Source organism: Amphiprion ocellaris, chromosome 12 (genome assembly GCF_022539595.1).
Source record: "Amphiprion ocellaris isolate individual 3 ecotype Okinawa chromosome 12, ASM2253959v1, whole genome shotgun sequence".
Lineage (NCBI taxonomy): Eukaryota > Metazoa > Chordata > Actinopteri > Pomacentridae > Amphiprion > Amphiprion ocellaris.
In genome coordinates this window covers 19,592,831-19,610,706 of record NC_072777.1, presented here as the reverse complement: position 1 = coordinate 19,610,706, position 17,876 = coordinate 19,592,831, and the positions used below count along the sequence as shown (strand labels likewise).

The 17,876-nt window shown below is 39.2% G+C and overlaps 1 protein-coding gene across 3 annotated transcripts in view; it reads right to left on the bottom strand.

The window, feature by feature from the left end:
- The window catches only part of fmn1 (formin 1), a 39,038-nt gene that overhangs the window by 10,770 nt on the left and 10,392 nt on the right, over positions 1-17,876 (bottom strand). The window contains exons 1-9 of one of the 3 annotated variants that reach the window (XM_035953149.2): positions 12,488-14,278; positions 12,245-12,353; positions 9,535-9,596; positions 7,852-8,561; positions 4,656-4,797; positions 3,989-4,076; positions 461-522; positions 282-370; positions 4-133 (exon numbers count right to left, since the gene is read on the bottom strand). In XM_035953149.2, coding sequence (XP_035809042.2) covers positions 4-133; positions 282-370; positions 461-522; positions 3,989-4,076; positions 4,656-4,797; positions 7,852-8,561; positions 9,535-9,596; positions 12,245-12,353; positions 12,488-13,984 — 2,889 coding nt within the window. In that variant the 5' untranslated portion in view covers positions 13,985-14,278. Of the gene's footprint in view, positions 1-3; positions 134-281; positions 371-460; positions 523-3,988; positions 4,077-4,655; positions 4,798-7,851; positions 8,562-9,534; positions 9,597-12,244; positions 12,354-12,487; positions 14,279-17,876 lie in introns of those variants that run through there. The other 2 variants (XM_035953150.2, XM_035953147.2) reach the window with 2 other exon arrangements.

Sequence of the window (17,876 nt, the reverse complement as noted above, 5' to 3'; positions counted from 1 at the left end):
GACCTTACAGACAGAGGAGAGGGTGTTGAGCTTGCTCTGAATGGAGGCGATCCCATCGATGAAGACTGACTGGAAGATGATGCAGCAAGCTCTTCCTGAGAAGTCTGGGATCTGAGACAGTTCATACAGGAACCTGGAATACAATCACATAAAGAGTGAGAGTCCAAAACATGATGATGTTATCCAGCCCTCTTAGAACTGTTAGCACTGTGCTGCTCTACACACACAACCCATTTCTGCAGCATTCTCTTAACATTGTTCAAATCAGCTGAGGTACTGACTGTTCTGGTTTGTCCAGCAGTTTAACTTCCTCTTCCTCTGACGTCTCATAGTGTTTCTGGATCCTCTCCAGCTCCTCTGGCTGTGCTCTCTGACACAGTGACATTAAAAATATATATATAAATGGTCCATAACTGTACATTTGTCGTTAAACTACAGTAGAGTGTGCTGTGATACATACGTTTTCATACAACGCTTCAATGGTCTCCAGGTCCACCACAGAGTGATCCACTGTCAGCACAGCTGGAAATGACAATATGAAGAAGCACAAACATCAAGTTTTGACAGTAGATAGAACAGTAGATAGAACAGTTAATAGGGCATTATGACTAATATACTAATGTATCTCATGTATCTCATTACGAATGAGTTAATTACTATTCAAAATGTACTGAGTATCTCTTGGTCTAGTTCTAGTTAAATGTCATGTAGTTAAATGACAGCATTGCAACTCTACAGGCATGCTTCCAATCTACAAACTGGGACAACCTTCTGGCATCCAGTCTGATTGACTGGAAGGGAAATATGTGAAACGAAAAAAACTTTCACAATCGCATTTTTCATACTAGTATGATTGCAACCCTGAGAAGTTTATCAAGAAGGTCAATTCAGGAACTTAGGAGAGCCTCACAAGGACTGAGGCTGGTGTAGGTGCATCAAGAGCCACCAATCACAGACTTCTTCAGGGAGGATGCTGCAACTGTTACATTACCAAGACACTCCTGCATCTCACCTGGTCTAAGAAGAAAAAGAACTGGACTGTTGCTCATTGGTCCTAAGTTCTATTTTCAGAGTTTTAACAGAAGAGAAAAGGGAAAACTATGACATGGAGAAGTATGTCTCCTGATCTGAATCCAATAGAATGACTTTGGGGTATTTAAAATTTTGAATCATTTGACTTTAAAGTGATATTGCACATAGATGTACTCACTTCTGCTGTATACTATATCCAAAACCAGCCTAGTAATGCACATGTGTGTAAACGTTTCCAGTGGTGGCTTAATAATTCTACTATAAAGTGGGGCAACTAGTCATCCAACCCAGTTCACTTCGGACAAAGTCAGAGTTCGTCCCTGATAAGTCCCCAGTCTATCACAGGGCTACACATAGAAACAAACAATCACACTCACATTCACACCTACGGACAATTTAGAATCACCAATTAACCTCAGCATGTCTTTGGACTTTGGGAAGAAGCAGGAGAAAACTCATGCATGCACAGGGAGAACATGCAAACTCCATGCAGAAAGATATGAACCAGGGATCTTCTAGCTGTGAGGCAACAGCACTAACCACTAAGCCACCAGGCTGAGCGGGGCAACTATTGCAGCAAAATTACAAATTCCACCCTGAAGAACTGATCCACAACATTTTTAGAAGAGCAACTGCCCATTTTATCTACTTATCCACCCACATATAGCAGGGGTGGCTAATCATAAATATCAATCAGAAATATTCATAGCTGTACAAATAAAAATACACTTTTAAGGGCAAAAAGTGTAGAGGCAAAACAAAGGAATGCATTCTCATTTCTCTCACCAGGAAAAGAAACTGTCTGCTGTCTGCCATAAAGATTTTGCGGTTTGGGATTAGCAGTGGAGATTGCCTCATCTTGCTGACATTGTGGTGAGTGTTTCAGCCTTTAATCCTGCTTTAAGTTCACCAGCAGCTCATATTCAGAGTGAAATACAGGGTGCTTTCAGTGGGATGTCGGGTTCAAGTTAAACACGGGTGATGTTCAGGGAGTTGAGGTCACCTGAATGTTTACAGCAGCTTCAAATTCCCAGACTGGCTTTTTTAGCTTAGTTTGGTGATCTACTGTATTCCACCTCTTATATGACAACGTTTGTTTAGTCTGATGCTGTTTCAGAGGCCTTTACACCACATAAAGAATGCTTAAAATATGTACATTTAACATATCGTAGCCAATAGTTCTCTAGTTTTCATAATGAAATTACAGTATTAGCAGCAAAATGTACTTGAAGTATTTATTTCTATATCATACTATCTGGTTATTATTACTGGATACTGTATGCAGCTGTGATAGAGCTACATTTACTTATTTTATACACTTTCAGGTGGTTTAATCTACTTTATAACAATGCCTTGTATTTCATATGATCACTATAAATCTTTTCCTACATAAACGGTCAAATAACATACAAGCAATTAGAATAGTTTTCTTTTTACCTTTGTACTCATATTTGCATGCATTGGATTGTTCTGTGTTACCATTCTTGCATAAATGTTACTATCTTTCAATTATGGTAGATTATCAGTAGTAGTCCCTGTAGTTTTGTAAAGGTGTGAATGAGGTATTAGTGAAAAAGCCAGAAGTAAATGCAGCCTTTACTAATGAGCTCCCTACGTACAGACACATAATTCTTTCTAATTACAGGTCAATATTGATGATAAAAGAAATGGAGTGTTGCATTGGGTCAACAACAATAAAGCTGGAAATTTAAAAGTGAAGAAAATACAAACTGAGATGAATTTTGAGGATAAGACTAGTAGTCAGTACAGGAGCAAAAAAAATAAAAGCTGCCCCACTTCTTATTAATGTAAGTTCTTAGTGCTGATCAGCAGTTTAAAGAGTATACGAGGCACTATGAATTTAAATCTAAAAAGAAATCAAATCTTATAAAGACAAATCAAGAATATTCATCCACTTCAGACAAGTATTGCACGTGGTGATCTGATTGATTATTTTCAGTTTCTAATATATATGATTTGGTTTTATTGTGTTGTGAATGTCCATCCATCCTTTTTCTCTACACCGCTTAATCCTCATTAGGGTTGCAGGGGGGCTGGAGTCTATCCCAGATGACTTAGAGTGAAGGCAGGGCACACCTGGACAGGTCACCAGTCTGTCACAGGTCTACGTATAGAGACAAACAATCACACTCACATTCACACCTGTGGACAATTTAGAGTTACCAAATAACCTCAGCATGTTTCTGAAATGTGGGAGGAAGCCAGAGGAGCTGAAGAAAACCCACGCATGCACAGGGAGAACATGCAAACTCCATGCAGAAAGATCCCAGGAAGGCCACGGCACGAACCGGGGATCTTCTAGCTGCAAGGCGACGGCGCTAACAACCAAGAAACTGTACAGCCTGTGTTGTAAATGTGATTATAGTAAATAATCATATATTTTTTTTGTTGAGCTCTATATGTGGTTTGTCCAAGTGACAGAATTCAAAGTGTAACCTGTGTCATATGACTGCCAAATAAATTGTAAATGCAACACCGCTTTCCATCATTAGATTATTCATAGTGAAGCATCAGTGTGTCATACTGTCCTAGCTGCTGCAGGTGGAACTGCTTTCAACTACTTTATGTCCAGTTTTCTATACAGGGACAGTGGATACATCTGAGCATTTATCACATAATTAATGGAGAGCAATAAAGAAAAATGAAGTTCTGATACATGAATCTGTTTTTCAATTTTTGGACTTTTTGTCTATCAGTTCATTTGAATATTTATTTAAATGAAGCAAGGGAAAATCTTAATTTGGTCTAGCTGTGAACAACTCAGACACATCTGAGTTGCCATCAGATAAATGTAGTGGAGTAGGGAATATATTGTATTTCCTCTGGAATATAGGGTTATAGAAGTATAAAGAAGCATAAAATGGAAATATTCAGATATAGTATTGCAAAAGTGTAAATGTGCTTAAAGCACCTGCTATTGATGAAATGCCCTCACCTTGTTGGATGTCCTTCATCTCCAGGTGGAGGCTTGATATGAGGATGCCCACAGCCTGAGAGCGTTTACCGTCCAACAGCTTGATGATCTAAAACACACACCGTCACCATGACGACCTCACCATTAGAAACCATTAGCAAGTCATTAGTGGAGAATCTATTGTGGAAATGGAGCAAAACAAATGTTCATTTCACGTTTCACCCTGATGCACCGTTGCATTTGAATCCAGAGTTGTCATGTTTGAACAAATGGGATCTTTTTTTATTCATTTAATTTGATTTAAATTTCATTAGAATTGTGTCTTTGATTGATTTTACAACATTTTAATGTTTTATGTATGTCACTGCACCTTGCATTAAAGTAAGTAAATCCCAATAGTGAATTTAATGTAATGTGTTTAATTTGACTAGTAAAGTGATATAAACATTATGATAGAGTTTTTATCTTCTGTTTGTTTAAGCCACATAACTGTATCAAGACCAGGATTTTTAATATTTTATGTTAAGAGATGACTAGTTTGTAAACACAATGTCATTGACCCCCTCTAGTGGACACATGACTTTTAGTACCATTGGGTCTTGCTTTTTTTTTTTTTTTTTTTTCTTTTAGTAATAACAACTTCAGAGGATGAATTATTTTTAATATGATGTTGAAATGTACTTCTTACCTTCTTGGCTTTTGCTTTTTTCTCATAAGCCTCGGACAGCAGCTTCCTCTTAGACTGTGTTGTGGTTTTAGCGAAGAGATCCTCAAACTCGCTGGTGTTAACGATGTTTGGTTCCTCTAAAACGTTCCACAGTGTGCTCTTACTGAGGAAGAGGGGAACACAATGTTTAATCAGTTTATCATGTTGACTGAAGGAACAGTAACACAATGGTGAATGGGTGTCATTAGCAGAACAAGGACCCTTTTAACATAAGATTTGAACATATACTAGTATTCAAAAGTTTGGGGTCACCCAGGCAATTTCATGTTTTCCTTGAAAACTCACACTTTTGTTCATGTGCTAACATAATTGCACAAGAGTTTTCTAATCATCAATTAGCCTTTCAACACCATTAGCTAACACAATGTAGCATTAGAACACAGGAGTGATGATTGCTGGAAATGTTCCTCTGTACCCCTATGGAGATATTACATTAAAAATCAGCTGTTTCCAGCTAGAATAGTGATTTACCACCTTAACAACATCTAGACTGTATTTTTGGTTCATTTAAGCTTTTCTTTCAAAAATAAGGGCATTTCTAAGTGACCCCTAACTTTTGAATGGTAGTGTATATACTGTGGCTGAAGACATGGTTCAATTACACAGTCATGAGATACTAAACTAGAATTACAATGATTGGTTAATTTGCATAAGAGTTGAAGTGTAACTGTACTTTAAGGGATATTCACTGACTTGGACATTGTTTGTATCCACTCCCTGATTTTTGCTTTTCAGTTCCCTTTTCACTGACTTGTTTGGAGTGTTCTTTTGACTTCATGATGTACAGCACTGTTCAAAAGTTTGGGGTCACTTAGAAATGTCCTTATTTTTCAAAGAAAAGCAGTTTTTTCAATGAGGACAACATTAAATGAATCAGAAACACAGTCTAGACATTTGTACTGAGGTAAATGATTATTCTAGTTAGAAATGGCTGATTTCTAATGGAATATCTCCATAGGGGTACAGAGGAACATTTCCAGCAACCATCACTCCTGTGTTCTAATGCTACATTGTGTTACCTAATGGTGTTGAAAGGCTAATTGATGATTAGAAAACCCTTGTGCAATTATGTTAACACATGAATAAAAGTGTGAGTTTTCATGGAAAACATGAAATTGCCTGGGCGACCCCAAATTTTTGAATGGTAGTGTAGTTATAACCAGAAGTACTGATTCACCAGTGACTGGACCTTCCACATACAGGTGTCTTTACACTACAGCCATGTAGAAACATTAACTGCATTCAGATGAGCTCTGCTTCACCCAAATTTTTAATTGGCTGCATCTGTGTTGAATTAATTGAGCCATTAAAAAGAGAGTGAAGGTGCCCGTATAGCTCAACGCGTTAAGCGAGCGACCCATGTACAGGGGCTGGCACCTGTCGCAGCGGCCTGGGTTCGATTCCTGCTCGCGGCCCTTTGCTGCATGTCTTTTCCCAACTCTTCTACCCTGTCTCTTTCTCTCACTGTGCCTAAATAAAGGCCAAAAAAATAATTTTTTTTTAAAAAGGGAGTGAAAACTTACACGATAACTTATTTTATCTTTTCTGCTTTTATCTAACTGACATTACACTGTAGAAATCTGTTTTCACTTTCATATGAAAAAGTCCTTTTTTGGAAATTGTTGTCAAAGAGCCAAATTAAATTGACCATGATTTATGTTTTAAAGCAATAACAGGGGAAACGTCCAAGGGGGGTGAATACTTATAGACGTTGTATCGTCCTGCTTATAAATCAAAAGAAAGGAAACTTTTTTCCTCAGATGACAGCTGAGGGGGACAGAGCTGCACACAAAGTATCAGACAATCCGGTTAATTTAAGTGAACATTTGGCTACAAAACCTGCTACTAAGCTAAAGTGGAGGATTTGCCAGTGGCAGCTTTTAGCAGGACAGCCAAGTGATGGTGAGTTAAAATCAGTTAAAACTACCAGGGACCTCTGCACTGTTCTCCCACAGCCATTCACTGTCATTAGATATTTTAAAAATCTTATTGTAGAATTGCTGAATTAGACACCTTCAAAAATCGAAGTTCCATATGGAGGCTTAAATTTAAACTGTATATAATAAATAAAGATACGAAGAAGAAAAAAGTTCATTGTGAACTCATAAGTCATTAAGACGCAACATATTATTTCAAAATTTTATATTACACTTTTATGATTTAGGAAGAATAGGATTTAGGAAAAATTTTAATCATTGTTCTTATTTCAAAATGAACCTTTCAATTTTACAGTTGTGTAAAAATTTTTTAGATTGTAGGTGTTTTTGTTATCCAAGTGGAGTTTTAATAAGGTATTTCATTAATTTACCATTTTTGTATTAGTATACACAGTGACTGTACTGATTCCTAATAATAATGTGTAATTTAGATGAGTACATATAAAAAATATAAACAGTATTTAAATAAAAATTCTAATTGTCAAAAAATTTACATTTTAAAAGAGTTCAACCAAGGGGCTGCACAGTGGCGTAGTGGTTAGCACTTTCGCCTTGCAGCGAGAAGGTCCCTGGTTCGCGTCCCGGCTTTCCCGGGATCTTTCTGCATGGAGTTTGCATGTTCTCCCTGTGCATGCGTGGGTTTTCTCCGGGTACTCCGGCTTCCTCCCACAGTCCAAAAATATGCTGAGGTTAATTGATTATTCTAAATTGCCCGTAGGTGTGAATGTGTGAGTGATTGTTTGTCTATATATGTAGCCCTGCGACAGACTGGCGACCTGTCTAGGGTGTCCCCTGCCTTCACCTGAGTCAGCTGGGATAGACTCCAGCCCCCCCGCGACCCTAGTGAGGATTAAGCAGTGTATAGATAATGGATGGATGGATGAAGATTTCAACCATTTCTGACTCTTCAAAAGACACTTCTAACCTCTTTAGTAAATTAACTCTAGATACAATCTCAAATCAAACAGTTCACATTTTACATATTTTAACATTAGAGTGCTGAAACTATCCACTTATCCACTATCTTTTTAGAGCAAGCAAGCACAATGAAACTTTAGTCTTTTCCACTTCACGAATATGCAACTTTATGTCTTATTTATATGTTGTCTTCATTTAAAACCTTGTTTAGCACCGCATTATTAGATAATGAATCTTTAAAACAAATGATATGAGAGCAGTAGCTGCTTTGGGATATGAATATATCTCAGTGGTGAACCTACTTGTTGTCCTGGATCTGGATTCTGGTCCAGTAAAGAGGCTTCATGGGTCTGGAGGGCTCCACTGCCGGTTTCCTGGGAGGTTTGTCAACGATGAGACCCCCAACTGGAGGAGGAGGAGGGGGAGGGGGAGGCAAACCTGGCATGGATGGAGGAGGTGGAGGTGGTGGGGGAGGTGGTGGTGGAGGACCATTTGATGACTGTGTGTGGTTTATGGGTGGTGATACACATGGTGGAGGCGGTGGGGGAGGAGGAGGAGGAGGAGGAGGAGAGAGAGTGTCTGCTTTGGTTGGTAATGCTGTAGAAGAGGCAGGTGGCTGCTCTGACTGAGGTAGTGAGTCTCCAGAAGGAAGAGTTTGAAATGAAGGTACAGCAGACGAGAAGTACAACGTGTCGTCCTTCTGACCAGCCAGGCTGAAGCTGATGGAGGTCAGGTCCAGCTTCTTGGGGGTCACCTTTTGCTGCTGAGGACTCATGCAAGCATCTTCAGGAGTTTTGACAAAGGTCTCTCGATCTGTCTGGATGCAGACGGTACGGAATGATTTGTGTAGAGAGTCATCTGCTGTGGACACAGCCACATCTCTGACTTCGCCTGGACGGTGGGTCCAAACCTGGGAGAGTTTAGCCTGCAGCTCGGCCACAGTGATCTCCAGACGGGCAACATTGTCCTCGTTCTCCACCCTCAGTCTGGAGAGCTCCTGGTTGTAGTCCTCCTGAAAATAATGTTTGTTAAGGTTTAGCACCATTTGGTTCTCTGATATATTTGTCAACAAGCTTAGCATCTCTTTTTCAGAACGATGATAAAAGGCATAACTACCGCAGTTTAATGTTTCGCTGAGTCTGTACAGCTTTATGAGGTTGAATTCAGGTTTAGTGGTGCTTTCAGATATAAACAGTACACTAAAGTTTACATTTGTTAGCACTAAATATGAAGTATGGCTGAGGCTGCTGGGAATGTTGTTAGTTTTGCAGTGATTAGTTCATAAATACTAAAAGTACTGGATGAGACCCCAGACATTTTGCTTTGAATCGCAGATGTCATGTGGCTTGTGTGAGCTTTTGTGGCAAGTCATGCAAGTTGTTGACATATTCCACTAAAAATGCTACTAAAAATTAACAAGGCCAAAATCAATGTGTACATTTTATAATTAATTCACTGGTTACTGATATATTTCAAATTGACACCAAATAACACAGATGGTCATGTATTAGACATAAGGACATTCATAGTCCTCAGAGGATAAAACTTACAGTGTTGTAGTTCCTACAGAAGTAGAAGTACCTGAGTGTCTTTGTTCAGACAATGTGAGTACAAATACAGACATTTAGTTCCCGCTGAGGGCAAACATTTCATTATTACAATAAAATGCTAAAAATAAATTTTTCATTCATTAAGCTGATATTTCTTTGGATGGAAAATGAGTTCTAAAGTGAAAGAACTGTTGAGTTTCTCAAAGTTTTTAAAGATGGATCTATTTTTCCATAAAAAGTCTCACTTATCCCTATGCCTTGACTGTAATGGTACATAAGGAGCACAAACTGAAGGTAATTGTGGGAATTAGTGCAGTAATCAGTGGCAAAGGGATTAGCAACCGATCAAATGACTTGTAGAAATCTATCTCTTTGAGCGTATAGCATAGGCCCCATATTATGGTTCAGCGCCTCGCTGTACCCTGTCCGACTGACCTGTAACCTCTCCAGCTCCTCTTTGCATTCTCTCTTCAGCTGCAGGAGAGCAGCCTGGTGCTCTGAGAGGAAACACAACAGCACATCAGCAAGACAGAACATTTTACCACAGCTTTGCATTCTTCCTGGTACTGCAGCAGATCGTCATTATTGGCTGGTTATGAGCTGCAGACAAATCTCACTCAACAACTGTAACTGGTTGGGCTGGACAAATATAAAATAATGTTTTAGTTGCTACTGGAGGCTGAGTTAGGTTTGAGGATGTGGATGTTGAAGATAGACAGAAACAATGCAAAGTTTTACCAGACGATGGCAGTAGACACTCAAACATAACAGAATCAGAGACATTGATATGCTGGCTGGCTGGCTTATTGAGCAAACTATTTAAGCAAACATTCATCTGCTAATGGATGACTGAAGCTACTGAACGGTCAGTAGGAAAGTAAATTTACTGCCACCTTCCTGACAGTGTTTACAGGAAGAGTATTTTCAGGGCTGTGGGTGTGTTCGCATGAAGCTCACAGTTTCATCCCTGGTCAAACACTGTTTGGTAATCCTGCTGGTTAACAGACGACAGCTTTTACAACGAAGGCTGGACACTTTCATCAGCTCATACACTGACGTACAAAAATATCCTGTTATGTACAATGTGTTTTCTTCCACAATTTTACCTCTCCAAGAGGTACTTTAAAACATTTTTGGATTCACAATTTATTTACCAGGTTTTAGTGCATATTAAATTTTAAATGAGTCAACAGCAGTTTACAGATTTGTATGAATTATTAGATTAAAACACATAGACATATCCGTTTCAGTGCTGAGTGATGAGAAGGGAAAGATATTTTTGAGACTGCAAAACCCTTTTGGAAATAAACAGCAGTGAGGACATGGTCAATCATGCATTTGCTAATGGAAAGTATCTTCAGACTGACTGAAGAGTTAGAAGGAGTACTAAGCTCCACCACATTAGGTGGCATCTCTGCTCTAATACACGTTTATTTTTGAACTGTTAAGACTTCCTGCTGAGTTTTTTTTTCAGAAAAAAATAAATAAATGTAACTGCTGAACTTCCTATAGAAGGAACATTTCCTGCTGGTGAGCTGAGTGGATCACAACAAGTGCCCAGTTAATGATGCATTTAGTTTATAGGTTGCAAATTGACCCAAATTTAGGCCAAATGAGTCCTATTTTAAGAAATTCAAGCAGTAGACAGTGATTATTTCCCTGCTGTCAGCTGCAGTACAACCACTAGGTGGAATCAAAGTAAAAACAAAAAAAAGAAGAATATTAAAATAAATATTTTTTTGTAAGGAAAACAGTGTCACGTGTGACCCAGGTCTGGTGTCCAGTAAATGCTTTCACATAAAGCTGGCGGAGTCACAGTTTACAGACTTTGGACACTAACAGGGTGGTGCTTTGTTTACCTTAACAGCAGGACTTGATATTACATCCACCACATTATACCAAACACTGCTTACCATGAATATTCACAGCATAGTACTTCACCTAATTATAGTACTGCATGTTGAGCTTTGAATTTTATATTAGAGGGAGGTGATTTCTGTGCCATCTAGTGCATTTATTAAAACCATAACTTTCAATTTCTCCAGTTTTTAATACTACTAATAAAATCATTAAAAAATGTAAATCTTTATTCATTCTTTTCTGATTTTTGTCCCATTTTTAACTAATGGCATAGTTCAGACATTCACCACATGACACATTATTTGTTCATGCATGGATTTTAATAGACTCGACAACTTTGATTCATGTGAGGAAAATGACCGCCTTTCCCAAAAAGAAACTATTTGAATTTCTCTTCTTTCTGAGATCTACCAGGGAGTTTTACCTTTCTAAGGTTCAACGAACCCCGGTTTTACACTGTATTTATCTGTGAATACATTTTTGGCAACATAATTATTTATCTGTCTCCTGATATCACATATAACATACAAAATGTGAAAAATCCTATATATTTAATATTTATTGTCACTTTCAGCATGATGTCAAAGTTTAGTTTATAGCACATGGAATGATACAGCATTAATACTGCTGAATTTTAAAACGGAACTTGCTGCTGGTATAACACACTGAAAACTGACTGAAATGTCCTTAGTCAAGATGCAGTTGATAAGGAAAAGAAAAATGATATTTCTGATTCTGCTGCTTCAACTGTCAGTTGCAATGCTAAATGGTGGTTTACTGAAAGATACACATATCGTGGAAAGATGTGTGAGACTTCAAATTATAGGCCATTTTCCACGGCAGAACCTGTGTGTTTCTGACTGCAAAAACCGCCTCTGTGGAATGTGTTTCTAGGTTGTTTTCAGGGAGGAAATAGGTACCTACTTCAGGGAAGGTTCTTCTGAGAGGATCTGAAAAACTGGTCTCAAAGCTGACTGGTCAAGAGTCATTATTCTGCCTGCTATGACCACCCTGCCTAACGTCATCATCAATAACGTAAAATTCACCACATATAATCACATAACAAACTGGAGTTATGTCCAGTAACTAAGATTTGTCGTTGCTTTGGTGTACTTGCAGTTAATATCATGGCTCCTAGACCACAATGGAAGTAAAGGTCTCAAAATGTGGATTACAGGTGCCTGCCCTGAGTTTCTGCAGTAGAATGATGAGGTAATTTAATGTCATCAAAACACCAGGGCTGATTTATATAGACCAAAAATTATATGTACAAATGAATCAGTACCTGCTTCAGTATACTTCAGCCCTACTTTTTCCTCCTTCAAAGGTGGCCAGACAGCTTGTAGACGACCAGGAGTTCGTTCCTCTCCTTCTCCTGGAGTGGAGGTCTCAGGCTGGGAATAGAGATCGACAACAGAAATGATGAACCTCAGTAACAGAGCAAAACAAGCCTTTATCTTGTTCTGTTTAAGACTGATTGATTGACATGATTCACTGTAAAAGAAATCACAATTAACAAGACCCGTACAATGCATACTTTGCCATCGGGTGGGTCTTTCTTGTCTGGTGTCTTAGTGGAGGTTCTGTCAAACAGCGTTCTTAGTGCATCTTTATCAGTTCTGATCTTCTTCCTCACTGCCTCTAGGTCGACCTTCTCTGCTGGATCCTTCTTTAAAGGCTTTGGTGTGAAAAAAGCTTTGAAGGCATCAAAAGCCGCCTCTGCACTTGACACAGAAGATTTTGTGGACTCAAATGACTTTAAAATCTTTCCATCTTCTTCTGCTGCAAGCTCTTTCTTCTCACCTTCTCCACTTTCTTCATTTCCATTCACTCTGGTTTCATACTGGGCTCCTTCAGGTTCCAACTCCCTCTTCTCCTCTTTATTATCTCCTCTCTTTTCCCGACTCAGAAACTGGGAGATCTGGTCCAGGAAACTTTCCTGAATCTTCGCGTCCCCCTGTTCTTCAGCAACCCCTGCTCTCCATGCTCCCAGAGAAGCTGGTTTAATCTGGGCCACGGTGTCGTGCTCGGGACCGACGACCCCCTTCCTCAGGACCCTGAGGCCACTGAAGAGGGCCGGGAGCTGGGTGGGCTTGTTGGTGGAGGAGCCTGGAGAGAAGGTGGCTCTGGTCAAGGTGGATCCAGACGGAGGATTGGGAGTCTGGGGCCCAGATATTATGTTAATATTAGGTGAACTACCGTTTACGCTGACAGGATGGTGGAGTTGGGTAGGGGAATCTGGAAATATATCTCTTTTCTCCTCTTCTTCATTCTTCACACCTGTCCTTTCCTCTTCACCTTCAGCTTCCTCCGATGTTGGTTGCTGCTCATCAACAGTGGGTTCTGTCTGAGTCACAGTTATCCCAGTGGGTTTGGTTTCAGATGGTTTACTTTCCATAGATTCCTCAAGATTAAAACCCACCTTCAAAGCGAATGTACTTCTGACAGAATCTTCCTTACAGTTTGCACTTCCAGCATTTTCATAGCTGTTTTTTACACCCTGGTTGGTTCCGTTAGTGGTTTCCTGCTTGACACAGACTGGTGCAACACTATCACAATCTGCATTTGTGCAGTCAGTTGAATTGTGTTGACATTTTGGCTGCAGAATTTCATCCAGTGGATTCTGTGATTTGTGACAACTATCTTTGTGGCAACCATTAACTTTGCATTCTTCCGTTACATTACTGTGGTTGTGATTTATTGCAAAACTCTGTTTCTCTGTGCCAGTTTCATTAGTTACAGACATATTTAGCTGCTCTGTTAGGTTAAAATGATTCCTTTCCCTCTCCGCTGTGTCTGACTCATTTCTTCCTTCCCTTAAAGTTAAGCGTCCTACTGAGTTGGAGGTCTTTTCACCTTCATGACTCAAAATAACATACGGCACAAAATCTCTAAAATGTTCATCTTTTAGGTTCATATCCACATTTTTCTTGAGATCAGCACTCAACTCTTCCTGCATTAGGTCCTCATTTTGGTCCTCTGAGAGGGCCTTGAAAAATTTCAGGATGGCTTTTGGCTGCTCCATTTATGCCAATCAAACAGAAAATGGTGAAGTTATCCAGAACAGAGTGACAAGGAAGTTCCTGAGAAACCTTGACATTAACATTGTGGTTACCATCCGCGCTGTATATATTTAGAATTTAAGTGCAACATTGTGTTGCTTTGATCTGAAAGAAATGCAGGCTTATGAGGTCTAACTGGTGTTTAAGTATCTCTACAGCATGCATAACTTTGTCTAAATAGTCCAAGCATCATGCAACTTCAGATTATTATTAATAAGTGCAAGAAAAGTTAGAGTCAAAGTCTAATCATGTCTGAAAAGCCAACCTGTTTGCGCTCCAGTTTGTTGAAAAGAAACAGATTTATCCTTTCAGTTTTTCAACCTTCAACTCTTACCAGAGAGCTAATTTTCCAAACCTAAAAGCAGAAGCAGCTGTTGGTCACTCAGAGCAGCCAATTACGGAGGAGAAATCCACCAAGTCATGGAAAATTGAAGGTTTCCAAGCCCGGCTCCAGGACTCTGTTGGCAGGAGTGACTCAGCTCAGCCACAGTTCAAGTCAAATCCAAGTTCCAGCTTTATCCTCTGATTCCTGTCTCCTTTCCCTTCTAGCTCTTCTGTACCTGCTGCAGCAGTTTACTGAGCAGGATCTTGGACGTCATCCTGTAGATTGTCACAGAGTAATTGGAAGCAGATGGTGTCTCCAGCCGCTGTTTGTGACAACACCCTGACATCTGTGAGCCATAAGGCAAAGAAAGCCACCCAGAACAGATGGAGGAACACCACACCCTGAGATGTAGGAGGGTAAATGGGACTGCCAGGGATCACTTGCTAAACGTTTGGCCAGTAAATCCACAGTACAGGGAGGTCTCTTAGCTCCGCTGCAGGTACTGTGCAGCTCCTGGCTAATCTGGGCGTCTTAATGGGTCTAACCCCACCTACAGCACACTGTTAATCAGCTCCCACTGAAGCTCATATACAGGATCAATCAGCAGAGAAGGTTTGCCAGATTATTGGGAAAATAAAAGTAGAGCTACAGGCATTGTTCCTGAGTATTGGTTACTTTTCTTTTTCTTATTAGAATACTTTGACTAAATTTTTGATTAAGAAACTCTACAAATTTATCTTGTTTGCCTTTGCTAGAAAAAATAAGTGGCTTTTCAAAAGAAAATGCTTCATTAAATAGCATTCAAGTTGGTGACATAGATTAACCCGATGGAAGCGAACATGTGGTTGAAAAAAATGTTCCAAAATAAGAATTACAATCCCAGTTCAGTGAATAATTATCCAAAAAAAGGTGTAAAACTAATAATAAAGAATAAAAATGTTGACAAAGAAAGTAGAAGGAAAATACATCAAATGAAACACAATTGCCAAAGTAGTACAAATCAGGAGTGTTTGTCCGCTGTTTCTGTGTGTGTATGTATGTTTTTGGAGGGATTTCTCAATTGGAAGATTGATTCTAAACTTGCTCCTTCACTGCTTCATGTTTGGGTTTTATTCAATTCTCAGGTCCACCCATGTTTGCTTTCATGTTATCACAGCCAGCCGGTTAGTGCAGATTACATCAGTGATAACACTTTTACTGTATCTCATTACACTGTGTACATTTCTCCAATACTTACTGTAGTCTGTTTGTCTGAGACATGACTGTATACCCTGCAGTAAGGTCTTAACAGGCTATACTTAAGCTTCTGAATGCTGATGAGGTATTTTTGCATTCATTCATGGGGCAACAGTGTGGCCTTTATGTGCGTTTGTGTTTGTGTAACAGGAATTCATCCATCTAATCCTGTGAAACTGCATTAAAACAGAACACATTCACAGCATATCTGAACAAACATGTTGGGCTGCAACCAGCATTAGACAGCAGCACTGCACTATATGCACAATGTATAGATCATCAGGTTGGAATAAATATTGATTATTAATAACTACTGAGACTGAATGATTACAGATTAAATTCATAAACATTCTCTTTGCTGCAGAAATGGTTGTTCCTCTCCCTTCTACAACTCGCACCACATTAAGGGGACAATATGTTAAAAAAGGCTTACTCAAAATAGAAAGTGCATTGATTAAGATGGAAATTATCTGTAAAACACAGAATAAGTTTCAAGTTTCACAGCTTCAGGCGGCACACAGAGTAAACACAGTCCAGATGCTTTACTTAAATCACTTTACTCTTCTTTTTCACACTTCATGTGAATCTCAAATCATACTTCTTAGGAAAAAGTTATAAATAAGCCAACACACAGACAACAGCCATGGTTGGAGCTAATATGTTTTTGGGTTTCCCTCTGTCCGTCTGTTCATCGTATTCTCATTAACACAGTATCTCTTGAGCAACTTGGCAGAATTATTTATAGGAGAGAAGAGGAGTGATGGCTGTGTTGTTGTGGCCAAAAAACCTGCGTGAAATAACTATTCTGTGACCTGCTGCCCAGTAAATGGAGCACATGTGTGTCATTACACTATAGTTCAGGTCGTTTGAGATGAATGTTCTGTCTCAGACACATCAGAATGTTACAGTAGAACTTTATCTTGACAATAGGACCCTAAGTTTGTGAATTCACAGCACATAGCCACATGAATGTTGAAGAACAAGCATGTGGCTGCCTGGTTTTGGAAACTGCTGCTCTTTTATTGTAAAAACTACTAGTTTTTCTCTCTCTGGTAATTGCAGATCCACAATTTGTTGCCAGTAATGATCCTCTACATGCAGGTTGAGGCTTGTGGAGGCTGGCTGCTGACCTACACATAATGTGATTTTTTTCTTTCTACTCCAGTTTGAGATTCATGGAGAAATTGCTGTCAGTCTCCTGACTGCTGACAGTTACTTCTCATGCATGTTGTGTGTACACAACCACGATGTACTCTGTGTTCATGAACCACAAACAGTCCTAGATCTTTTTGATTGTACCTTGTATATCATCTAATTTGGCACAAATGCTCATTTGAACAGAATTGGTTGTTAAATGTCAAATGTCACTGTAACCTGTTTTTGGCAACTCTCACTCTACAATTCAAACACTAATTATGACAAAATTCAACACAATTATCTATCTATCAAGATAAAATAATAAAACAAGAAAAGCACTGAGAGAGCATAGCACTCCACCAAAGCTGCTCAGTCGTATCATTTTCAACGGCTGAAATCTTGAAAAAAATTGTGGCAAAAATCACGGCAACATAGAATGTGGCCATTCAATATAGATGTACCCACAAACAAAATGATCTTGCGCTGAGCACAGGCGTGTATTATGCATGTGTACATTATGTAGGGATACCGAATCACGTGACCTAAATATGTGGCAGGCAGCGGGAATTGATGGGACTCGGAAACACCCCTACAATTTAATCAGTTGTTCCTTGTATCATTTCTGATGGCTAAGTCCCGATAAGTCCACAGCGGTCCATCCATAATAGGATCGCAATCATATGATCGTCAGCAGGCAGGTGACGTAGTGGACACTTGTAGTCATACAGTGATGCCGTGCCACTATCTCGCAATAATACAGAAATCTTTAACAAATCCGTGGATCCAGACTATAAGCCGCATCACTGCCAAAATCTAATCAGGTGGTCCTTGTGTCATTTCTGACCTTCCCTGAAAATTTCATCCAAATCTATTAGTCCGTTTTTGAGTCATATTGTGAACAGACAAACAAATGCACACCGATCGTCACATAACTCCGCAGTTCCTTGGCAGAGTAATGATGGCATTCTGTATTCAATAGGTCATCGGCCAATTTCACTGTACCATCATAATGTTCTGCAAAACCCCTTTTTCTGCAACTTGACTGGTTGGTACAGGCATATAACTGAGACAGTAATTCTAGTTAGCACTGAAATGAGGTAACAAACTTAGACATGTCAAACTAAAATTCTTTTTTTTAAATTGAGATTTATCAGCTT